The 25,890-nt window shown below is 35.1% G+C and overlaps 1 protein-coding gene across 5 annotated transcripts; it reads left to right on the forward strand.

Moving 5' to 3' along the window:
- On the forward strand, window positions 1-24,636 carry LOC137826445 (E3 ubiquitin-protein ligase PRT6). 5 transcript variants are annotated; one of them, XM_068632408.1, is made up of 19 exons: window positions 1-400; window positions 633-1,703; window positions 1,920-3,070; window positions 3,163-3,303; window positions 12,673-12,916; window positions 12,995-13,705; window positions 16,421-16,633; window positions 16,765-17,450; window positions 18,540-18,591; window positions 18,688-19,327; window positions 19,981-20,186; window positions 20,268-20,809; window positions 20,889-20,993; window positions 21,888-21,973; window positions 22,167-22,244; window positions 22,963-23,031; window positions 23,122-23,226; window positions 23,316-23,448; window positions 24,023-24,636. In XM_068632408.1, the coding sequence occupies exons 1-15, from the start codon at window positions 329-331 to the stop codon at window positions 22,238-22,240; spliced, it is 5,994 nt and encodes a 1,997-aa protein (XP_068488509.1). In that variant the 5' UTR covers window positions 1-328; the 3' UTR covers window positions 22,241-22,244; window positions 22,963-23,031; window positions 23,122-23,226; window positions 23,316-23,448; window positions 24,023-24,636. The 5 variants fall into 5 exon arrangements, with proteins under 5 accessions (XP_068488509.1, XP_068488508.1, XP_068488506.1 ...); XM_068632407.1 differs by having other exon boundaries at window positions 24,026-24,636; XM_068632405.1 differs by having other exon boundaries at window positions 21,907-21,973.
- Window positions 24,637-25,890: the final 1,254 nt, after the last annotated feature.

A 25,890-nucleotide genomic window follows, 5' to 3' on the forward strand; every position in this document is an offset into this window, starting at 1 on the left:
GCTATCCCTAGTTTGTGATAGTTATATGAAGAAGACATGAGACACGAGGAAAGAGTGTTTTGAGTGTAAGTTGGTGCATTCAGCATCATCGTCGTCATCGTCATCACAATGATTCATGGGATTTGGTTCCGCACCAAAATTTGGGGCTTTCTGGAAATTCCATTAGGGTTTTAAACGGCGGGTATTGTCGCTGCGTTCTTCTCACCGTTCAATTTCTCGTTTCGTTGCGGAATTATAAAAGTGAAAAGAATCAAACCTGGGGAGTGAAGGTTTGGGGTTCGATCGTCGCTCCTTGTGCTGTTGCTTCCTTCGGTTTTGGCGCTCCCTCATGGCCGATAACATGGAAATCGATTCTCCCTCAGATTCCCAACCCCTCAAACCTCGCGATCGGGTCGTTCGGGTAACGCCTTTTCTACGATTCGACTGGTGTTTTTTTTACTATTATCGAAATTCATACTCTTCGTGGCTTGGGCACTGTTTGATCCTCCTTGCATTTAAATAAATGTTTGGATTGGTTTAGCTGTTTTGAACTGTTTCTGTCGTTTTGGATTGAGTGATTTTTTTTCTGTTAATGGATAGATTTTTTGATGTTGAATTGTGTGTTTGATATGTGGTTTTGGATTGGTTTGCAGAGGCTTGCCCAGTTTGGTGTTCCTGAGGAGCAGCTTGACCAGCCTGGTTTGGTTGCTTTTGTTAAGGATAAGAGGGCTTTGATGCCTGAGCTGGTGTCTGTTATATTGCCTACTGATGCGGAAGTGGCAGATGCCTTTCAAGCATCTAGATTGACTTCTAAAAGGTTTTCGGGTGTGATCATGAAGAAGAGGTTTTATGAGAGCATGGTGTGGTTACAGTGGTTGATGTTTGAGGGTGACCCAGGTTGTGCTCTGAGAAGACTTTCCGAGATGTCTGTTGGGCAGAGAGGTGTCTGTGGGGCTGTTTGGGGCCACAATGATATAGCTTACAGGTGCAGGACTTGTGAGCACGACCCAACATGTGCTATCTGTGTTCCTTGTTTTGAGAAGGGGGATCACAAGGGTCATGATTATTGTGTTATATACACGGGTGGAGGTTGCTGTGATTGTGGGGATGTGACTGCGTGGAAGCGTGAGGGGTTCTGCTCAATGCATAAGGGTGCTGAACAGGTACAACCGCTTCCAAAGGAATTCGCAAACTCTGTTGATCCTGTTCTCGGTTCTCTTTTCAATTGTTGGAAAGTTAAGCTGAAATTGGCGAGTGAATCAGTTACTGAAAGAAAGCAGCCAGCAAATGAGCTAACTTATGCTGTGGTTGATATGCTTCTAGAATTTTCAAAGCACAGTGAGAGTTTGCTCAGTTTTGTTGCTAGATTATTGCTTTCTTCTGATGGTTTAATTGAGATGCTGGTGAGAGCGGAGAGGTTTTTAACGGATGTTGTTGTAAAGAAACTCCATGAGCTACTCCTGAAATTGTTGGGAGAACAAAGTTTTAAGTATGATTTTGCTAAAGTTTTTCTCATTTACTATCCAAGTGTTATAAATGAGGCCACAAAAGACTCCAGTGACAAACCTCTAAAGAATTACCCGCTACTGTCAACGTTCTCTGTGCAGATACTTACAGTGCCCACTCTTACCCCACGTCTTTTGAAGGAAATCAATCTACTAACCATGCTGTTGGGATGCCTTAAAAGTATTTTCTGTTCTTGTTCTGATGATGGACGCTTACAGGTAATGAGTTGTTACAATTTAGTAGTTATGATGTCTAAGATGTGTCAGGATAAAAAATGTCTGTCTGGTTTTCATCCTTCAATAAAATTTTAAGTTGTTATGGTTTTGAAGTTGGTTAAGTTTATATTAATGAATGTAGATATACTTCTCAAGATTATTATGTTTCTAGTCTTCTTGCATGACATTTCATTAAAGAAATATAGGATCTTTTTGTAGGTATCCAAGTGGGCAAATATATTTGAGACAACAATACGTGTTGTTGAAGATATTCGATTTGTTATGAGCCATGTGGTAGTGCCCAAATATGTAACCAATGACCAGCAAGATATCTCAAGAACATGGATGGGACTTCTGTCCTTTGTACAAGGGATGAACCCTCAAAAGAGAGAAACAGGTCAACATATAGAAGAAGAAAATGTGAATGTCCATTATCCTTTTATTTTAGGGCACTCTATTGCCAATATTCACTCTGTATTGGTGGATGGGGCATTTTCTGATGCTAGCAAGATAGAAATAGACGGGGAAACTGATTGGAACTCTGAAATTAATGATTCAGATGATGGAGATAATGTAAGGCATGCAAAGGTAGGGAGAAGATCCGAGGAAAGCTCTGCATGTAATGTTATGAGCAGGAATAGTGTCTTTGCTTCTCCAAAGCTTTGTGAGATAAAAACTGATGCATCTTCAAATCTGCCTCTTCCACGTGCTGTCACTTGGTTGATATATGAGTGTTTAAGGGCAATCGAGAATTGGTTGATTGTTGAGAATACCCATGCTGTACCTCCCAATTTATTATCTCCAAATAGTGGTAATGCCTGTGATAGCAATTTTTCAGCATTTAAGAGAGCAATATCTAAGTTTCGAACTGGTAGGTTTGCCAGTACAACTGAAGATCATGGTAAGCAGTGTTCTGAAAATAGTGAAATGGATTCGGAAAGTACATGTATTCGTTCCAGTTCTGATGATAATGCCATGGAAGAAGATTTTCTCGTGGAATCAGATGGTCCACGTTTTTTATCATTGCCTGATTGGCCACATATAGTCTATGATGTTAGTTCACAAGATATATCTGTGCACATTCCGTTACATAGATTGCTTTCCCTGCTGTTACAGAAGGCAATGAAAAAATATTTTTGTCAATCAGAAGTCTCAGACGTGACTCATGCTTCTTCTAATTCATTGCCAACTAGTTACAATGACTTCTTTGAACAAGCTTTACGAGGAAGCCATCCATTTGGTTTCTCTGCCAATATAATGGAGCATCCATTGCGGATTAGGGTCTTTTGTGCCGAAGTCCATGCTGGAATGTGGCGTAAAAATGGAGATTCTGCTTTACTATCATGTGAATTGTATCGGTCAGTACGGTGGTGAGTCCATCTTGTATTACTATATATTGTACAAAGATTGAAACTCATTCATTATATCATACTATATTGTTTTGTTATTTGGCAATCAACAGGTCTGAACAAGGTATGGAGCTTGATCTATTTCTTCTTCAGTGTTGTGCTGCACTTGCTCCAGAAGATCTCTTTGTCAGTAGAATTCTGGAGCGCTTTGGGCTGTCAAACTACTTAAGTCTAAATCTTGAACGATCTAGCGAGTATGTACTCTCTTGCAACAAAGAAAACTTTTCATGCATGTTTGTTATTTTGAAATGCTTAAATTTGCAGTATTATTGTAAGTTAATGGTATGCAAGTTCATAAACAGTATAATGTTTTTCTAGATTGACCCCTTTTTGTTGTGGTCCTTCCGTAACTTTAGTCAGTCCTTTGTTGTTTTGTAGTTCTTTTATTAATAACTCTGAATGCACATATGCTCTCATGAATTTAGCTGTCCCTGTATGGGATGCCTTTCTTTAGTACAACTATCTTGTTGAACTCATCTAAAGTACCATCATTTTATAAATGTTGCTCTCTCTTCCAAGCATACCCATTTCACAAAGGATTTCTCCTTTTACAAAGAATTTCTCCATTTACAAAGAGCTAATGCTTAATTTACAAATGAACATCTCCGCCTCTCTTCTATCCTTCACTTATTTATATCTTACTAACACCTCAACTAACTAATTAACTAACCCATTAATATTCAAACTATCTTAACCAACTTCTCCTTATACCCTAATAATACATCCCTCCTAAAATTTAACCACGACCTCAAGCTTGGAATTATGGAAGCTGGATCCCATGGCTCATCTTCGTCTACTCATTGGGATCCTATAAGCCTTGAAATGCATTATTGCCATAGAAATAGGAACCCATTGGGATTTTAGTGTCATTCTGAGACAATCATTTAAAGTTGTTTAGGAAAATTTTTAGCCTTGTCATAGTTGTCATTTCTTACTGACCCTAAAAGTGGGATAGCAAATAAAGGGATGACCACTATTCTAATATTTTATATATGTATATATATGTATAATAGAAAAATAATCTAAAATTCATTCACTAATGATCATTAATAAGAACTTATATAGTTAAATAAATATATTGTAGAAGGTCAGGGAAACAAAGTGCTTAATGCCTTATACCCTTGAAAAATAAAGCCTAGAGTAACTAAGGACATTAAAAATGCAAATAGAAAAATGCAACACCTTAATATTTATCTTAATAAGAATATTCAACCTTTTAAAGATTCAAATTAGCGTGTCTTCCTCATTCTCTTAAGCATTAGAGTTGTACCCTTCATTCGTGTTGTCCTCAGTCAATTCACTATCATCCTCTTCTTCCCCACCCCTTTTTCTTTTTCTTACCTAGATTTAGGTTAACTAACTGCCTTATTTACTTTTGTTTGTCTCCTAGTGTATTTTAGAAGCCCCCTAGTACCTTAGCAATATTTGTCCAAGTCAAAACATCATAAAATCCAACTTATCTTCAAACTCATGATCTCCATCAAATTTTGACTACATCCATTTATTTCTATCATCAGTGACAATCAAACAAGGTAGTCAAAATCGAGATCTTACTTAGGATCGGATAGATAAACATGAATCGTAAATTGGAAGATCATAACACGGATCGTAAGATCCTACAAATTTTATGAAATTCATAATTGAACCTCATAATATATAAAAGAATACATAATTAGGTGTAAGGAAAGGGGAGAGAAGAGTAGGAGTCGTGAATGAGGAAGTTGAAAGGGAAGGAGAAGTTGAAAGGGAAGGGGGGAGTAGAGCAGGATTCATGATTGCACTGGATTAAAAAATTAATTCTGTTGGAGAATTTGTAACTTTTCAGTAAAAAATTAAATTTGCAGTAAGTGGATTCTTTTCACTTATTTGGGCTTTTTATCTTATTGAGCCCATATGCTATTGCTGTAGCCTCCTCCATCTTAAGTAGAAACCCTAATATCAACTACTCCATCTGCTGTTGCCACACCACAGCCATCGTGCCGCTGTAAATGTTGTCGCGCCACCGCATCCATGTAACAAGCGTTGCATGTGGCGATTTCCAGCATCGCGAAACTCGACGATCCCATGCGAGTTGGGATTTGCAACGCCCATCCCACGTGATTCGTCGGAATCGTATTATTTTGGTGATCGCAGATCGGCACCATGAGTATATATCGTAAAATCATACAATCTTACGATGCAACTCGCGATTTTGACTACCATGCAATCAAAGCTAGGATCAATCATGTCATGACACTCAAAGTGTACTCAAAGAGCTTAGTTATGATTAATATACACCAAATCAAGAAGCTTTTGGTACTCAAGTTTGCTTCTCTATCTTCAAGTAAATCTTTTGTAATTTTAAAAACAAGAGTTTTAGTGTCAGCTTTATTTGTTTTATAATGATCATATGAAACTATAAGCACAAATTTAAAATGTTCTCTTTCACATTAATAGATTAAGTTGCATTTGCAAATGTGTTTCAATTATGCTCGCATCCAAGATGAGCTACAAGTCAAACTAAGAACTTTGTATTACGATTGTTATTGTATTGTACAACTTCCATAAATGTTCTTTTTCGGTGTATGTACCTTGTTTAGGGTTTAGGATATATTTATTTTTTCCTTGTAACATACTTTTCCTTTTTTTTCATATATACAAAATATATATCATTCGAGCTTGGAACTCATTATTGTTTTTCATCACAATCCAAATTCACTTTGGTACTAAGGGCCCTGTTGTCGGACAACCATTGTCCATTGTCTATTGTCGTTGTCTGCCATTGCTTTGTTTGGCGAAGTCAAGGTTTGGTGCTCCTTGTGAAACGACCCAACATTAGTGGTTGCGTGACAAAAGCGCCACAATGTGTTGATTGTTGTGAGCCCTTCACCAGGTGTGTGTCCCATGCGTTGCCTTCTCGATGTTGGAATCACACAAGATTGTCGTCGTTCACCTTGTTGTTTTCTTTTGGGCATGTTTATGTCCTTATCCTTTTGGTTCATTGCACTTAGATAGCTAGTCAAGGCACTCCCCTCACGACTTAGGATTTTTGCCTTCTCTCCATAAATTTTTTTCTGTAGCTCTTGGTCTCTAGAGTGACTTTTACTATTTATGCCTTTTTTTTTGGCCACTACTATTACCATGGCAAAACTACTTATCTTGGTCTACATTCATGGAGTTGTGGTTCCTTGGTCAAGTTTACCATGATCATTTAGAGAAGGAAGTTAATGCTATTTTGAATGAAGATAAACCCTAGTGGCACGAATTGGATTTCTAGTTATTTGTTGTTTTATTGCAGTTAGTTGAATACGATGTTTTAGAAATATTTAGATCCTTTTAGACATTCTATTCTTTTTTGGAAAAAAAAAGAACATGATATTTTTGCTACTGACATTCAACAACTCTTTTGATATGATTTAGAGTAGCTCTCAATGATATGATCTTACATAGAAAAGGCTCGAGTTGCAATAGAAGAGTTAAAGAGATTTATTGTGGTTGATTCATTTTAGGATATGAAGAAAAAACTTCCTAAGATTATGCATGGTCTTAATTATGAGAAGTCCTCGTGCAAACCAATCATGATATTATCTTACATAGTAAAGGCTCGAGTTGAGTAGAAGAGTTAAAGAGATTTCTAATGGCTGATTCATTTTAGGATATGTACAAAAAACTTGGTAAGTTATAATTGGTCTTGATTATGAGAAGTCTACACTCAAATTTTGATCATGTACGAGACCAAAATTTCAGCCAGTGATCATATTCCTTGTACGGATAGCTTAGTCTCCGAACTTCTTTGGGTGCCTACCTTATTAAAAGATGAAAATTTAGCTGAAGTTATTGAAACATCAACAATGGCAACACAACAAAGAAGATGAGCAATGAGAAGGTTGTGGTGGCTAGAGTGGACACCCTCATTGCAATACCACAAAGTAATGCGTCATACCTGAGAGAGTTACTACTCATTACATGGTTTTCTAGACAAGGCAATCCATATGTCTGAATCTGAAAGAGGAGAGTCCAAGTTTTTTTACGAGGAGTACTTAGAGTATTTGAGACTTAAATCTGAAAAATTTAACCATTTATGTCAATCTTCTTTGGTGCCAAGTTTTCAAGAGTTTGTATTTCTCAATTTGTGGAAGGTCAAGGTCATACCTGAATCAGGTGTCGTTGTAATATTTTTGGTAATAGCTCCTCATTCTCATTTTTCTCTTCTAAAACAATTTCCCACTTTGTTATTATAGCCAATGGATCCAAACTTATCTGTCCTTTAAATCTTAATTTTGTCTTGTACATTCCACATTGTCCTTATAATTTATTCTCTTGAAGCCAATTAACTTGTTCTTTAAATTGTTTTGTAATCTTTGATGTTGATTCCTTTGTCACAAGTGAACATGGTATGAGTTCTCTAATTGACAAAGGACATGAATCACAAGGACTTTATTATTTGAAAACGAACTCATCTGTGTTCTATTTTGCTTCTTCTGCCTCAAAACTTTTTTGCATGATTGTTTGGTTCACCCAAGTCTAGTTGAGTTGAGGATAATAACTCCTAATACACGAAATTCCTTAAAAATCATAATTTTATATGTATGACAAGGCATATACACCCAAAAAGTAGTTTTATGAAAATTGTATAGTACAATAACAATCATAATTTTAACGCTCCCCCTAAAGCTCGAGCATTTAAATTGCATGCACCAAGTTGGGAAAATGCAAACTAAATTCTAGGCCCTCTCAAAAACTTAGTGAGAATTTATGCAAGCTAGTTGTTAGAACTAATAAGTCCAATATTCCATAGACAACAACTTCTCTGGACAATTGGTCTGTGTTTGGTCCTTTTATGGAACACAGGATTGGAAGCAATATGATGGGCTCTATGATTATCATAATACCACTTCATTTACTTATCTTCACAAAATTTCATCTCTTGTTGAGTTTCCAATCAAGTTTCCAAAGCCATATATTTATAATTAGCTTCTACACTCGGTTGGGCAACAACATTTTGGTTCTTGCTCTTTTAGGAGACAATAATCCCCTAGTGAATAAAATATCCTATGATGGATCTCCTGTCAATGAGATAGTTAGCCCAATTTGCATCACAATACCCTATAATTTGAGTATTCCCTTTGTTCTCATACAACAATCCTTGTCCTTGAGCCTTTTTGATATATCTAAAAATGCTAATTACAACATTCCAGCGATCAATATGAGGCTTTTGCATGAATTGACTAACTCCAATCGCATAAGAAACATTAGGTATTGTAATACTTAGATAAATGAGTTTTCCACTAACCTCCTATATTGTTTTGGTTTTGTAAAAGTTTCACCCTTATCCACCATCAACTTTTGATTTGGATCCGTAAGATTGTCTATAGGCTTGTAATTTGCCAAGTTTGTCTCCTTTAGAATGTCAAGAGTATATTTTCTTTGCAAAATAACCACACCTTCCTTTAATTCAGCCACTTAAATACTCTGAAATTATTTTAGATAACCTAGATCTTTAGTCTAAAAATGGTTGAATAAGTGCTCTTTTAGTTGAGAGAACCTTGTGGTATCATTCCCTATGATAACTATATCTTCAACATAAACCATTAGATAAACACATTTCTCAGGAAATGTATAACAATAGAAAACTGAATGATTTGCCTTACTTCGTTTCAATCCAAAAATACCTGCATAGTATGGCTGAATTTACCAAACCAACCTAAGAGGGATTGCTTCTAGCCATAGAGAGTGGTGCAATTTACATAGACCAGACACTCCCTAATCAACAAATCTAGGAGGGTTCTCCATGTAAATTTCCTCCTCAAGGTAAAAACATTTTCAATGTCATGTTGAAGTGGCCAATGGTTAATAACAACCATTGTAAGTGTACCGGTAAGGGCCGTACAACTGATGTCATGTCTCGGTCCCCATCACTGGGCCGACCGAAGTAAAGGCCCACGTCCATAGGGACGACTAACAACACAAGTCCAATTATGCTCAATCACGGTCAATAAAGCTAATCCTCGATTAGGAACTAGGTAATGTACCCCTAAACGCGGTCCAACTCCCTAATCTGGCCCAATAAGGAAAGCCCACCAAAGGTAATATAAATAGCACATATTTCAAGAATTAGGTATGTCATCATTTACAATGCTTTGAGAACCGAGTACCGAATGTCTTTGCTGACTTGAGCGTCGGAGTGCCTTCTGCAGGTACCCTCCGAGTCTGGATCATGAGAAGATCGAGAGCCAAGGCTAGGAAGGAAGGGAGCTAAAGGACAAACGACCGATCAATAGAAGGAGATAGAAGAACCCTCTCAATAGTTCTCTAGGCCCCAACCCTCATACGAAAACAGTAAGAAAATGCCTAATTGTTGTGTTCTTAACCACGATAGAAGAAGTATTTTAGTAGTCAGGTCCACACATTTGCATATATCCTTTAGCCAACAGCCGAGCTTTTAGGTGATCAATATCACCACTAGGCCCGATTGTGATTGCATGGAGCGATCTACAACCAAATGTCTTCTTTCCAAAGGGAAGTGGAACAAGTTCCCACATGCCATTATTTGTAAGTGCCTGCATTTCATCAATCTTGGTTTGTTGCCAATCAGGATGATCAAGCACCTCATGAATAGTTTTAGGAACAATGGTGACTAACGTAAAAAAGAATATGATGGAGACAAACAATAATAACTCAAAAAATTATAAATAAGATATGAAATACAAATAGACCAAATACCTTTCTCAAAAGCAATAGGCCAATTTGAAGTGGAGTCTTGTGAAGTAGTTAATGGAGAATGATCCATGGCATGCAAAGTTTTTGGAGGTGGATCTGAATCTTGAGAGACTTCGGGAAGAGTGGGAGGAGCTCTTTGTCCTGTGTTGGTATAGAAGGAAGTGGTGGAGCAATGCCAGACTCATTTTCACTTGGGTTGAAGCCAAAAGAAGTCAAAATTATCAAAGGACCAAAGGTTGGAACATGGAGAACCTCCTGACTGGAAGTAAGAGTGTCCATGGAGGGCGAGAAAAAGGGTGTCCAAAAAAAAGTGACATCAGTTGACATATATTATCTTTTGATAGTTGAAGAATAGCGTTCGTGACCCTTTTTGAAGCGGGAATATTCCATAAAAACACATTTAATAGCCTTTGCAGAATGTCTAAACCTAGAAAAACATTATGAACAAAACAAGTACAACCAAATACCCTGGGAGGGACAAGTAATGGAGGATCATTTGGAAAAATAATGGTGTGTGTGAGGAATTTGATTTTCAAGAGAGAAATAAGGCATTCTATTTATTAAAAAATGAGTTGTGAGAACTGCATCTCCCCAATGACATACAAGAACATTTGTATTCAACATTAGAGAGCTTGTAACTTCAATGAGACATTTATTCCTCTTTTATGATATGCCATTTTGTTCTAGTGTGTGAGGACAAGTGGATTGATGTAGAATACCCATTGAGAATAAGAAGGAAGAAAGTTCAACAGAGAACTATTTTAAGCATTGTCATGAAGAATTTTAAATTCTTGTTAGGTAGAATTTGAAATTCTCTAATTTTAAAGAATCCATTTACTATAATGAAACTCCAGAATTTCAATTTCTTTTTAAACTTTTTACCCAAACGACATATTGTCATAAAAAATTTCAGATTCTCTTTAAAAGTGAATTACCCTATCCAAGCACACTATAATGGTAGAGTATTATAGGATATATTTTTACTTGTAACGTACTTTTCCTTTTTTACACATAAAATATACATAAACTAAGCTTGGAACTCATTGATTTTTTCATCAAATCCAAATTCAAGTAACTTTTATGGCAAGCTTTTGCAAGTGTGGTGCACATCCTCCATACATATTCCACCACACAACTGTAATGTAATTCACATTGGGATTTACACTAGTTATCAAATAATAATTCAATTTAAGTGAATTTTCCCACTTACCAAGAGCCATTTTAGTTCGTGCTTTTATTGTTGCAGGAATACCAAACTCATTTCTTGCCCTCTTTTGCAATAACAACTGAGTGTGAACCTTGTCTACAAACATTGTTATCCCTTGTAACTCATTTCTAGTCAATTTTTTTTGGTATATCATCTACAAATATACATGAGTTGAGTAACAAGATCTAGTGGCTCCATTTCAATCACAACCAATTCAATAAATTGCTTGTCTCCTTATTTTATCATAGTGAATTGGTGATCCTCTTAAAAGCTTTAGTTGTTAGTTGGAGACTCATTATAACTACAACACTCCCCTTATTGCTAGAGCCTTTCGAGGGTTTGAAGTATTGGCAATACACCAACTCAATTGACCTTGTGTTGAAATTTAATTTTAATCATGAAGAATGAGAAAAGAGATGATTGGAGCCCTGATATATTTTATAAGCTCTAGGGATGGCAAATAATCGTTCTCATGGGTATTGTTCGAACTCATCCAGATTTTGACATGAAATCCCTGCATTGACCATGTATGGGTATAAGTAATATTCGATTTTTTAAATTGAGTATGGGGATGAGGATGAATATGTACATATCTATCCCATTCCCTTATCCGTCCCTACCCCTGTTCTCCTATCTGTCCCCATTTTAAATTATTAAAATATCCATAGTTAGTTAAGTAACCTAAAAAAGTTATCTTCACTTATCTCTAGTTTTGTTTCATTTGGAAAACCTTATTTCTTTTTTTTTTGTCACACAATTTTTCATTCTCTCAACTATTGTTCTACTTGTTCATCATTCACAAAGCTCACTTAGATCCCTACGGTACTTTCCCTCTTATCACAATCTTAATTATACATTTTTTCCTTTGTGCAGTTTCATTCAAATGATAAATTGTATTTCGGGAAGCACAAACCTCAATTTCATTAAATCAAATAGTTTTTTTTCCCCTATCATTTCTACTCATTTTAATATCTTCATATCTTCATTTATTGTTTATCCTTTTCACATAAGAATATCTAACTTTCAATTTCAAGTGTTCAATCATGTAATCCATAGAATGTGTGTCCTTATGACATTGAATCCTTGATAATAACATGTTTCCTTTGCTATGTTTTTTTTTTACCTTTTTGGTGGGTATAGGTGCTGGTATGGGTATACACATTACCTAATGGGGATGAGTCAAATTTTATGCCGTTGGGTATAAGGATGAGGACGTGAATGAAATTTTACTTTGGGAATGGAAATAGTCAAATTCACACTTGTCCTGTCTCGCTGCAGTCCTTAATAAGCTCGGTTTGTTTTTATCTAAGTCTGATTAGGACAAAATGATCATAATCTTCAGATCCCGTAAGAGTGATAATGGTGCTTTACTTGTATCCTCCTTGCTATTTTCATGCACCAGTTTTCACATGTTTTCTCATCAATATTTTGATCTTTATACATAATAGACAGAATGTTGTAACTTTCAAACAATTACACCTGTCCATCTCACCGGACTATGTTTCTTACCTGTTGCTGAATATCAAATTTTATTTTCCTTTTGAAAACATGGACATTTGCTGATTTATGCTTCATTCTGAGCATTTTCCCCCGTTTTTCCATGCTCTTGCATGATTTACTTCTGTAGCCCTTTTAATGAGCGTTTTGTTATTTTCAGATATGAACCTGTTTTAGTACAGGAAATGCTTACTCTTATTATTCAGATAATAAAAGAACGACGCTTTTGTGGGCTAACTACTGCTGAAAGTTTGAAAAGAGAACTGATTTATAAGTTATCCATTGGTGATGCCACACATAGTCAATTGGTGAAGTCTCTTCCTCGTGATCTCTCCAAGTTTGAACAGCTTCAAGACATCTTGGATGCAGTAGCTGTTTATTCGAATCCATCTGGATTTAATCAGGTTTGCTTAACTCTTGTAAAAATTATCACTTTCTTTTACTGGGCCTGAGTGTACTGATATTTTTATCTGTTATGTTAGGGTATGTACTCTCTGCGATGGACATTTTGGAAAGAATTGGATTTGTATCATCTACGTTGGAATTCAAAGGATTTACAAGTTGCTGAAGAAAGATACTTGCGCTTCCGCAGTGTCTCTGCACTAACCACCCAATTGCCCCAGTGGACAAAAATTCATCCTCCTCTGAAGGGGATAGCTAGAATAGCCACTTGCAAAGTTGTTCTACATATTATCCGGGCCACAATATTTTATGCTGTTTCCACTTTTAAATCATCTGAATCTCGTGCTCCTGATAGTGTTCTTCTACCTGCGCTACATTTACTTTCATTATCGTTAGATATCTGTTTTCAGCAAAAGGAATCTAGTGACGATACATGCCATGATGTGGCACAGCTTCCTATTATAGCCTTTTCTGGAGAAATCATTCAGACTTCTTTTGGTGAACAAAGCTTGTTGACACTTCTTGTTTTATTGATGGAAATGCACAGGACGGAGAATGTAGACAACTTTGTAGAAGCAGGTGGTTGTAGTCTCTTTACTCTAATTGAAAGCTTACTGAAGAAATTTGCTGAGATTGACAAAAGATGCATGACTAAGTTGCAAACACTTGCCCCTAAAGTGGTCTGTCATATTTCTGAATGTGTTCAAACTAGCGACTCAAATATCTCATCGTTGGCTTCTGAAAGTGAGAAACGCAAGGCAAAAGCTCGAGATAGACAGGCTGCAATAATGGTAATCTGTTGTTTTAATACTTAAATTAACGGATGCAGAAATCAGCGAGTATTACCTTAGCTGATTTAGTCTTATACATATATGAAAAAGGTGAGAACAAGTTCATTCAAAGGAAAAAAGATACAACCTATGACCCTTAAGCTAGATACAGCCAAAAAGCAGCGTTAACAAGGTTCTACAACAAACAATAAACAACTATTTGAACACTTCCTCGAGTTGGAGCAAATAATTTGTATGCACCAAACTTGGAACATATAAATTGAATTTTAGGTCCTCGTAAAGACTTAGTAAAAATGTCTGAAGCTAGCTAGTCATAAGAGCTGATAAATCCAGTACCGAGTTTCTTAGACAACAAGTCCTCCCTAACATATTGACAATTGTTTTCTGTATTTGGTTCTCTCATGAAACATTAGATTGGAGACAGTGTGAAGAGCTTTCTGATTATCACAGTACAACTTCATGTGCTTAACTTCACTAAATTTCAAGTCTTGAAGGAGTTCACTAAAGTTCACATGTGGCCAAGCCACAAATCCATATTCAGCTTTTGACTGGACTGGGTAACAACACCTTTGTAGCTTATCAAAGAGATAATATTCCCTCCAATGAATACACAATGTCATTTGGTGGATCTCCTAAGATTTTAGTATTTTCTATCTTCATACAACAATCCTTGTCTTAAAGCTTTTCTGACATACGAGAATGCAAATCACAAGTGGTTGTATTGACTAATAATCACAAGTGGTCAGTCAATGTGACGGTTTTGCATAAATTGACTAATAATTCCAACTTCATAAGAAATATTAGGTCTTGTAATAGTGATATAAATGAGTTTTCCAACCAGCCTCCTTTATCTCTTCTGATCTAAAAAGGTTTCACCTTTGTCAACCATATGCTTCTGATTTATATGATTTGATATGGAATATCTTACCAAATTTTTCCCATTATTAGATATTTATTTTGCTCCTTATTATTGTTTCTCTTCATTATAAATAAGAATACTTGTGTATAAACAACATACAAAATTCATTATCCTTTATAATTTTCTGTCTTCTCAACATTGTTCCAGAGTGGTACATCCTCTATGACCAGTTTTGTAACTAATCCTTACATGGTATCTAGAGCCTCATGAAAATCGTGTTTGCCTGATGAACCCACAGACTCACTGTCTCTGGAGGAAGTTTGTTTTTTGAACAAACTCTTCTATCCCTTTCTAGGTTTGCTCACTGTTCTGATGGTGGCATTTGTCTTCTCTGATGACTTATTATGATTTTTTTTCTAGCTAGCATTACTTTTCATTGCTAATGTTTTTCCAATGATTGATATTACCATTGATGTTTTTCTGACGATTATGTTTACCACCGATGTCTTTATGACAATTATGTTTACCAATGATGATTTTCCACCAACATTTCTTCTGGTGCGTTACTATTCAAGACCGACGTTTTTCTGTTTAGTTTTACTCACCACCAATGTTTTTCCAAAGAGTTCTTGCCACCACTGACGTCTCCATGTTGTGTGACATCAATCTTTGCTATCTGACAGTTGTTGTGCTCTTCAAGTAATTTTTGCTCAATAGGAGCCGTCATACCCTCCACATTAGTTGCAACCTTGACTCATGATACATATGCTCCAGCTTGAAGGAAAGTGTTAAAGATATCATTTGTCATTATTTACTTTATTAGTTCCAACAACCAATTGATTGACATGATTCTCTCAAGGGGTCTTATGTTAATGACATTTGTAACAAGCTTGTATCATATGATACATATTCTCGAGCTTGGGTAGGAGTGTTAGAGATATAATTTGAATAGATTAAATGGGGATATATGATGCTATTTCATAAGGAAATATCTTATCATCATTATTAATAAGAATACTTGTGTGTATATACAACACAAAATTCATTACATTCCTTCTTGGTTTCTCTCTTCTCAACATGGTACTTGAGCGATACCATCATTTGTGACTTCTTTTATCATTAATTTTTACAACGAGTCCATAGGACTATGAATGGGCTTGTGCTTTTTCAAATATGTCTCCAGAATATCAAGAGCATATTTTTATGTGAAACTAGAACACCTTCCCTTGACTGAGTCACTTTGATATCAAGAAAGTATTTGAAGTAGCCATGGTCTCTGGTTTGAAAAATGGCTGAATAAGTGTTATTTCAATAGAGAAATCCTAGTGGGATCATATCCCGTAATGACTATGTCAGTAACATAGACCATTAAATAAACATACTTCTCAAGGGAAGTATGACAATAAAATGCTAAATGATCTATCTCACTTTATTTCAATCCAAAATTTTGCATAGTATTACAAAATTTACCAAACCAAGCTTTGGGTGATTACTTTAGTCCATAAAGAGACTTAAATAATTCTCAGACTAGACCTATGATGCATAGGTTTCAGCTTGAGGGAGGGTGTTGAAAGATATGATTTGATTACATACATTAAATGATTTGATTACATCAAATAGGGAAATATCTTAGAAAATATTTTTCATATTTAATTATTGATTCCAATTCTTATTGTTGTATCTGTTCTTCATTAGAAATAAGAATACTTGTGTGTATACAACACAATACAAGCAATCTTTTCAAAAGAGCTAAGCATGCTTTAGTATTCGTTCTCATCTAGCCATTTTGATCTGTTCTGTTGCACCAATTTGTCTTTCTTCGCCCTTTGGTCATGTTTTCCTTGCTTCTGATGCAGGAAAAAATGAGAGTCCAACAGACTAAATTTTTGGCCAGCATTGATTCCACTGTCAATGATAGTTCTCAACTTGGTCGTGAAGATGATTTAGTCAATGAGCAAGATTTAGACAATGAGCAAGATTGTGAAGAATCTCATACTAAACAAGTTGTTTGCTCCCTTTGTCATGACCACAATTCAGAACTGCCCATCTCATTTTTGATACTTCTTCAGGTACATATGGCAGTCATACCTGCTATAGGCTTGATCAAGCATAGGTTCTAGTCTGTTGCATTGCATTTTTTTAAACTTTATTTACTCTTATTTTATCACCTGGCCTAATTGATGTATTTTTGGTGTATAAGAAATCTAGGCTTGTGAGCGCTGTTGACAGGGGTCCTGCATCATGGGCCAAACTTTGCCAATCAGATAAACAACACACACCTGTTATCAACACCAAGGAGACTGATACATTGACAATGAACTGGAATACACTTAGTTCGGGAACAACTTCATCTTCCCAATTAAATCAATTTGTACAGATTGCTGCAAAAGAATTAGCTTCTTGTGGGAAACCTGGGGAAGTTCTTACTTTTCTGCAATATGTCAAAAATAAGTACCCAGCACTGGTAAATTTTCAGCTCCCCGACACATATTATGATGAAAAAGAAAAGGCACCATATTCTTTTGAGACTTTAGAACAGGGTATGTACTTCTCCATTCATGAAGAAATGTGTCTTCCATTATCTTCGAATTTGATGAATATGGATGACAGAGTTTCAACATCTGGGGAGAATTCAAATATTATAGTAGACACTGGATCTATGTTGCTTGGGAAATATACAGCTGATCTTGTGCTAGAGATGTCAGAAATTTCTTCTGTGTCTGAAATTACTTCTAATGAGACTGCTTCTGTGGAATCTACATCACAGCATCCAGCAGCATATGATGGATTTGGCCCTACAGATTGTGATGGTGTTCATGTTTCTTCTTGTGGCCATGCAGTACATCAAGGTTGTCTTGATCGATATTTATCTTCATTGAGAGAAAGGTATGTTTCATTTAGACTTATTACATAGCTTATATTTGTTGTGTCTATGATTTTTGAATGCCTTTCCCAGTTGCTATACCTGAATCGATAGCATTTGAAATTTCTTAGTTTTAACTTTGTGGTTTGTCCTGTGTATCCTTTTGACTGTAGAAAATATAATGGAAAGCCACAAATGTCTCCAATCCTGATGTTACCTAAAAATTACCAGTCCTTTAAATTTCACGCTATTGATATCTATTCCTTGGGCGTGAGGATGTATTAAGATGTCCCATGCTGTTAAAGAATATGTCCAGATACTCCTTATTCAAAGGCTTGAGTTAAGACCCCCTACCCAGCTAGTTTTTAAGGTTGAGTAAGATTTAATTCATTTCCAACATAGTATCCGAGCCTTAATGATCCATTGTCTTGACTCTTGAAATTGATCTTTTCCTCCTTGATTCTTTGAATAAAAAAAGTTTAATTTCAACAGAGGATATGAGAATGTGCATAAATCCACACGTCAAGCTCAAAGGTTTCTCATGTGATGGGGCACTTTAGAAATATGATATGGAAAGCCTAGAGAGAAGCAACCTTAAAATGTATACCTTTGGACCCAGTATCCTCCGGTGTCTTTTACTTGCCAACTGTGTTTCAACTCTGGTATACAGGCCAACATGTGACCTCCATATCACAGCACAAAAATCTTAAAGTTGCACCGCAGAGAATTTCAGTCTCATGGTTGGGTTGTAGTTCATTATTACCTTTGTGTTTTCTCTCGTTCGTAGTTTCTTTTTCTAAGGAGGATCGATTGTTATTGTATCCTTCATTGGGTGGTATGCTCTGTTATGTCACTTTAAGTTCTTGCCGCCTTGGAATGAAGAGAGCCTCCCTTCACCATAAATTTTATGTACCAAACTACCAAAAAAGTTTGAGAATTTAAGTTCAGTCATTATTCATACAGATGATTGAGTTTTTCAATCAAATCAAAGCTGATGAACTTAAATGATGCACACATGTAGGCAGTACAGAAAAGGTTACAAAGTAATGAGTTAATAGTCATTTTTTCTTGTTTTGCTATGGAGTAATTATTATGTTATTGTGACACAACAGATCTGTCAGAAGAATCGTTTTTGAAGGAGGACATATTGTTGACCCAGATCAGGTTTAAGTCTTTTTAAATACCTTTTTTCATTTTGTTATGACATCTCTACAGTCTTTTCACTCTCTACCTTTGGAAATGCTCATTCTTTTTTTCAAGGGGGAGTTTCTCTGCCCTGTGTGCCGCAGACTTGCAAATTGTGTCTTGCCAACTTTACCTGGAGAATTAAAGAAGCCTTTGAAGCAGTCTATCATCTTGAGTACTGGTTCAATAAATACTGCTCCCCCCTTGGCCGAATCAAGTGAATTGACTTATTCACTTCGCCTGCACTCTGGCTTAAAGCTTCTGCAATCTGCTGCCAATGCAGTTGGGAAACTTAAATTCCTAAATTCTATTCCTTTGCATCACATCGACAGAACTAGAACAAATCTTGAAAACTTCCTGCGGGTACTTTCAAAAATGTATTCCCCTTGCAAAGAAGAAAAGTTATCAAGATTTGCTAGAATGAACCACTCAATGTTGATGTGGGACACTCTTAAGTACTCTTTGACATCTATGGAAATTTCTGCACGGTGTGGAAAGACTTCTTTTACTCCAAACTATGCTCTTAGTGCCTTGTATGAAGAACTCAAATCTTCAAGTGGCTTTATAATATCCCTGATGTTGAAACTTGTTCAAAAGACACGAAGTAAGAATTCTCTTCATGTTCTACAAAGATTCAGAGGTGTTCAACTCTTTGCAGAATCAATTTGTGCTGGTGTTTCTCCGAGTTATGCAAATAATGACAACTCTGGGACAGGTATAATTCTTGTTGTTTGCTTCAGGCATAAAATGACATACTATTAGTATATTTAATTTTATCCTACTTTTGAATTTGAAAAATAGCTTTTCAATATGGAACTTGAAGTATAGGACTTCATGTTTTGCTGTTGTCACATTTAACAGGATTACTTTTATATAAATTTAATAGTTGATTAAGATAAATTTTTCTATTTGGAAAATTGTTAGGCTTCAAAGTTCTCCACTAGTGTGTAAAATTTAAAAGGCTCTCAGCTTAATTACTTATTACATGAATTTATAGAATTGTATCTTTATAAACTTAAATTGATAATAGGCATTGGATCTACTAAAATCGGGGGCTTATTTTGCATATAAACTCCTAATTTAATTACTTAATTCTAATAACAGTTACAATCCATCTATTTGTGCACATTATATGCAATCTACATGCTAGAAATTTGCTTGAATATATTCTTCTGAATTGTTTTTTATTCTACAGTAAGGTAGTTCTTGACCTGCAGACAAAATTAAATTGAGTTGTTTTGTTTTGCTCTCCTTGGTTCCTTCCTTTTTTATTAAAAAGAAAATGGTCCACTCTTGTTTCAATCCATTCTTACACATAACTGTATTTATCTGTTACTAATATTATCATTTCATATCTACTATCCACAGGTGACATGTTAAGTATCTTGAAACATATTGAAATGGATCTGTCAAAAGCTGACAGCATTTGGAGGCAAGCTTCAGATCCTGTACTTGCCCATGACCCTTTTTCAACATTGATGTGGGTTCTCTTTTGTCTACCACACCCATTTTTGTCTTGTGAAGAATCCTTGTTGTCCCTGATTCATGTTTTCTATACAGTATCTGTAACCCAGGTTGGTTACATTGCTTACAACTTAATTAAATGTGTTTTCTTGCGGAGTGTCTATTTCTTAAACAATTTCTTTTGGATGCAGGCTATAATTTTGTATCATGAGAAATCTAAGCATAAATCATCAAGGGATTCAGATCTTTCAGGTTGTCTGATTACTGACATATATAAAGTTATGAATGAGTCTGCACATGCCCCACTGTACATTGTGTCAAATTATTTTGATCCCAATGTTGATATTAAATATGCTATTCGGAGATTTACTTTTCCATATTTGCGAAGATGTGCATTGTTGTGGAAGATACTCCATTCTTTTATTCCAGCACCATTTTGTGATGAGGAAAATATATTGGATAGATCATGGAGTGTCCCACAGGACACAATAGGCAATGCCAATATTGAGATGTTTGAGGTTACTAAAATTCATGAGCTCGAGAACATGTTCAGAATTCCCCCTCTTGATGTGGTTCTCAAGGATGAATTTTCAAGAACTACGGTCTCTAGTTGGTGTCATCATTTTTGCAATGAATTTGGATCTCGCAGAATTCAACAAAATTTGCATGTAACACCTGCTGTTCCATTTGAGTTAATGAGATTGCCCAATATTTATCAGGATCTTTTGCAGAGGTACTTTTAATTATTATGTTGTGTTATGTAAGGTAGCATATTACTATTCTTTTTACTCTTGCAACATCTATACAAGCAGGTGTATCAAACAGCGGTGCCTTGCATGCAAATCCGTTCTTGAAGACCCTGCTTTGTGCCTGCTATGTGGAAGATTGTGCTCTCCAAGTTGGAAATTATGCTGCAGGTTCATTTCTTTTCCAGTTTCTTCATTTATTCTACCCTCTTTATGCCAGGAAATGCATTTTGAGCATTTAATGTTTTGTCTCAGGTACTTTAGTTTTAATTCAGTAATGACAAACTAGATTTTAATTTTTTAAGTGGGTTCTGATTCAACTGAACTACTTTCTCAAGCTTATTGATGGCTAGAATGTCATTAACTTTCTACATATAAAAGTGTAGTTTCTATTTTTCCACCTCTGCAGATTTGTTCCCGTCGCCATTTCATCTCAGATTTGAAGTTTTCTTTTATTTTTTTTATTATGTTGTCTTGTAGTTTTTTATGCTATTCTCTCAACTACGTTTACAAATGTGGTAAATATTTTGAGTTAGGAGACCGTGGTCTGTATCATTTATTTTTATTGATGACAAGCCACACAAAAATTTATATTTGATCGTCATAGACTGAGTTCTATTAATCAATGAAGGTTTTATTTTTTTTATTGGGAGTTGCTGTCTACTTATGGAAGAAAAATATTAGGTGTTCATGGTGAAATAGTCTTCAGAGGTTTAGGAATTTGATGGCATTTTCAATTTGGTTTTGTTAGGATGATTCTTTTTCTTGGTGTCCCAACAAAGAAGACGTGGTCTTTCTCCATTAGTAGTTATATCTAATCTCTGCTAATGACTGGTTTGCAAGGATTATAAAAGTAATTTTTTGGAGAACCCAGTCACTGTGCTGCTTGACATAAGTTTCATTTCATGTAGTCTTGTGATATATACATGTTACATAACGATAACGGAAATGAGAATTAACTGGTCCATAGCATTTCTAGTTGTATTCATATATTTCTTAGTTTTTTTGGTCTTATTTGGTTTTTAATTTTTATCGTGTACTTGCTTATTTTTGTGAATTTGAAAGGATTTTTTTACATATTAAGGGAAAGTGGATGCCAAACTCATGCAGTAACCTGTGGAGCTGGTACTGGAGTGTTTCTGTTGATTCGGGTATCATGTTCATTCTCGAACTTGATTGAGTTTTGAATTACTTGTCTGCTTCTGTTGTCATTCTTTTTTGCTCTTGCCCTTTGAATATTCTTTTTGAGCTATCTTGACACATCTCCTCTTCCTTGCTTTTTATTAATTAAGTAGTTATTTTGCTTGAATACTGAATTAATAAGGAGTTCGTTTGTACTGTCAGAGAACAACAATCCTACTACAGAGATCTGCACGTCAAGCCCCCTGGCCTTCTCCTTACTTAGATGCTTTTGGTGAGGAGGTAAGTTTACCTTTCGACAGATTTACTAACATACAGAAGTTATTATTTTTTTCTCTGCAACTAAGAAGCTGATAGAACCTAGGAAGTTGTATAATTATTTAGAAAGCAGTTATAGAAAATGTTAGCTGGTTATAATAGTAAAGTTAGGCTCTTAGCTCAAATAGTAAGTAGGTGATAGGAACGACAGCTCAGTCTGAACTTTTGCTTTATGGTATTGAGCGGTAGATCAGTCGGAGGAAAGGGAAGCCCAAAGGGCCTTGGATGGATAATTTCCTCCTTTTTTTTGTTTTGTTTGGATTTCCTACACCAATAATAGTTTCTTTAGAGTTTATAACAGAATCTCTCAACAAAAGTTATATTAATGTAATGAATAAAATATCTCAAAAACCTAACTTCTCCATTTTTTTTCACCGTTGTCCAATGTTGATGGATATTGACTCTATGCCTAATTGGATATGCTCGGTCTTTCTTCAAGGTATTTGAATTGAAGTTGAATCTTTTTCAGGGGTCATTTGGCATCATGTCAAAAAGAGCAGGAAGTGGGGGTTGAAAATTATAAACCTCATATTTTGGTGTCAGGGTTTTGAATTTCTTGTCTTGGAATTCTGTTTAAGCTGTCAGGATTTTGGCACTTGATATATAACTGAAGCCAAGAAGTTCAAATTTATTGTATTTCTGTTTCTTTAAATTTCTCTATTTGTCATGTTCTTTGCTTCAGGATTCTGAAATGTCACGAGGGAAGCCACTTTACCTGAAAGAGGAACGCTATGCTGCTTTAACATATATGGTAAAGAAATATTCCATCTATTCTCCTTATCTTTCTTTCAATTTTCTTATATCAATTAACATTTTAAACAATGGTTTTTTATCTGCTTAGGTTGCTTCTCATGGTCTGGACCGGAGTTCCAAGGTTCTCGGTCAGACCACCATTGGTTCCTTGTTCCTGGTTTAGTTCAAATATCATGTTTACTATAGTGTTAAGGTCTGATGTTTGAATTTGCAGTTCAAAATCCTCATTTTTCCTTTTGTTGTCATCTAAATCACTGTGTTGGTGTGACCTTGTGCATGCAGAGCTTTTTACTGGACCCGTGGAGGATGAAAATTGGTTCTAGATATGCTAATTTATCATGTCATACACTCCTGACTAATCAGAAGATCACTACTCCATGCTGTGTCTTCTGTTAAAAATGTACAGCCCATTAAGGTGTGCATGTTATAATGGAAAATTGTTTGTATCAATTTCATTGTCATCTTTGCCATGGAAGAATGTTCTTGGATAATTGGATGACCTCTTTATGTTCATAAATCTTCGTAACTGCCTCAAATAATTGAGAAAATGTTGAGATTTTCTTATTTGGATAAAGGTTAATAGTCATCGGACTTAAGAGACTTCTTATTTTATAGGAAGAAGGAATGCTACCCAGTGATCCATATCCCTAGGAATTCATTGATAGATTAATTATGAGTCTATTAGTGAAGAAGTTAAGTTAGTTCAGGGTGTTGAGATAGTAGAAAAAATAAGGATATTGACTATAGTTAAGAGGGGAGATTGAGATTAGGACAGACTTCTTAAGTAGGGAGAGGGACGAATCCAGGTCTTTCAAATATCCATTGACACCATTTATTTTGTATCTTCCCTAGCCTAAAGCTGCTACAATATTATCATAGCAATTAGGATTTATGGTTCATCAATAAAAAATCATTTTAACTCTAGATTATGAAGAGATGATATTTGGTAAGAGTTTATACTTACAAGGCTATTTCTTTTCACATGTCAGTAGATTGATACAGTTGCCGGGTAAAGATTTAAAACTTGGCTCCTGTGGGAGAATCTACCTGCTGGTCATGGCTGTACAGATTTGGTCGATGCTGACATAGCTGCGACTTTTCTTCTGCTCCATGCTTACCATAAAGTACGTTTCCCAATTTAGTTGGTGCACTGGTGTACATATATATCATCATACCAGTGAGAGGAGCAATTGCTTCAAGGTATACTTTGTGGAATTATGAGCGTATCCTTACTTCAAGGTATATCAATATCGTAAGTTTGGATATTTGGTTGAGCCTTTCTCCTCTACCCAGGTAGGGGAAACAAGACAATGCCCAATTTATGGGCATATTGTATACAAGGTACATATATGTACACCAAATTTTACCGTCTATGTTTCCTGTTTAGTATATTTGAGGAACAATGCTAATAGACTGATTGTAAAATTTGGGTTGTTTTTCATTTCAAGTGTCGCTTGTGATAATAGTATCGTATTTTGGTGAATTAAATAAACTAAAGAATTGATTGGATTGGAGTGTAAGACTAGATAAGTAACACTATCTAGCTATTGCTGGAATACCATTTGAATTATCCTAGTGAAGTGGGTGGATGTTGCGAAGGAAAGCGATTTTCAATTTGAGCTTTCTCATATTTTAATTAAACCGTGCAAATTTAAGTTTTTTGGGAAGTATGCTACTCAATTAGATTCACTCTTTCACAATATCCAGGACAAATTATAATTTAACTGATGCTTTCTTTGGACTTTACAGGTGAATGAAGTTATAAATGGGAAATTTAAAAAATGAGTACTGCTAATTAGGGCTGTACTGTGTTCAAATGTTTTGTCAATTTTCATATCTGCATTATGTTTAGGTTTCACTTGAACTGTGCAGGTTCATGTTTGCTGAAAGAGATTTTCAAATTTGTTTTTAGAGAAAAAGTAGAAGAGTAGACAATCAATTTTATGCTGGTTTGTGTCTATCATAATTTTCTTTTCTTTTCTTCAAATAGGTCCCAGGTATCTTTTGGCCTGTTTCAAAATAGTAATACTACAAAGAATACTAGAGATTATGGCCATTTAAATTTTTGACACACCAACAATAATGTAAAATGTGCAAAAGTAAAATTCAACCATAAAATGTGCAAGCCTTGATATAAATAAAAATAATTGAAAGTTTATGTAATTATAATATTTTTAAAATGAATTTTACTTTTTAAAGTTATTGACATTACTAATCATACCAAATGAAACTTAATGACGATAAATCAAATATGAATTAATGTTCTTGATCATAAAATTAGAAGTACATATATTACTAATACAAGAGAAACGAAAATAGGAAAAGAAAAACAAGATAGTAACAATTATTAAAAAACTAATTTCTTTAAGCCATCGATTAATTTTTTAAAAAAACTATAAAAATTATGAAAGCTGAAGTTTGTAATGTTATAATTGTAATACATCTGAAGTATTGTAATTTTAACTATTAAAAAAAATTCTCATGGTTTACTCTAAATATAATAATTAATAAGTTCTTCACAACCTATTTATATTGTACAATGATAACTAAAAAATTCAAACATCTTATAGAATATAAATTGGGTTGTGCACGTTACTTACATATAGATTTTAATTTAAAAATATACAATTAAAATATTATTTCATAAAAAGATTTATTGTAACTAGGAAGTCTTATTTTAGATTGATTGAAATACTCCAACACATAATTAATTTCTATTTCTCTTATTTATTGTATTTTAAAAATTGTAGTCTATTCCATACAAGATACGATCAGTATATATATCAAACAGACAACAATAATCAATAACTAAATATAATTCTTCAATTTTCAAAATTGTATTACAAATATAAGAAAT

Source organism: Phaseolus vulgaris, chromosome 8 (assembly GCF_000499845.2).
Source record: "Phaseolus vulgaris cultivar G19833 chromosome 8, P. vulgaris v2.0, whole genome shotgun sequence".
Classification (NCBI taxonomy): domain Eukaryota; kingdom Viridiplantae; phylum Streptophyta; class Magnoliopsida; order Fabales; family Fabaceae; genus Phaseolus; species Phaseolus vulgaris.

Coding starts and splice junctions, on each gene's coding strand:
- LOC137826445 (XM_068632405.1), top strand. CDS start 329: ATGGCCGATAACATGGAAATCGATTCTCCCTCAGATTCCCAACCCCTC. Junction 21,974..22,166: donor GAGTGTTTCTGTTGATTCGG/GTATCATGTTCA, acceptor TTGTACTGTCAG/AGAACAACAATCCTACTACA. Junction 22,245..22,962: donor TAGATGCTTTTGGTGAGGAG/GTAAGTTTACCT, acceptor TCTTTGCTTCAG/GATTCTGAAATGTCACGAGG.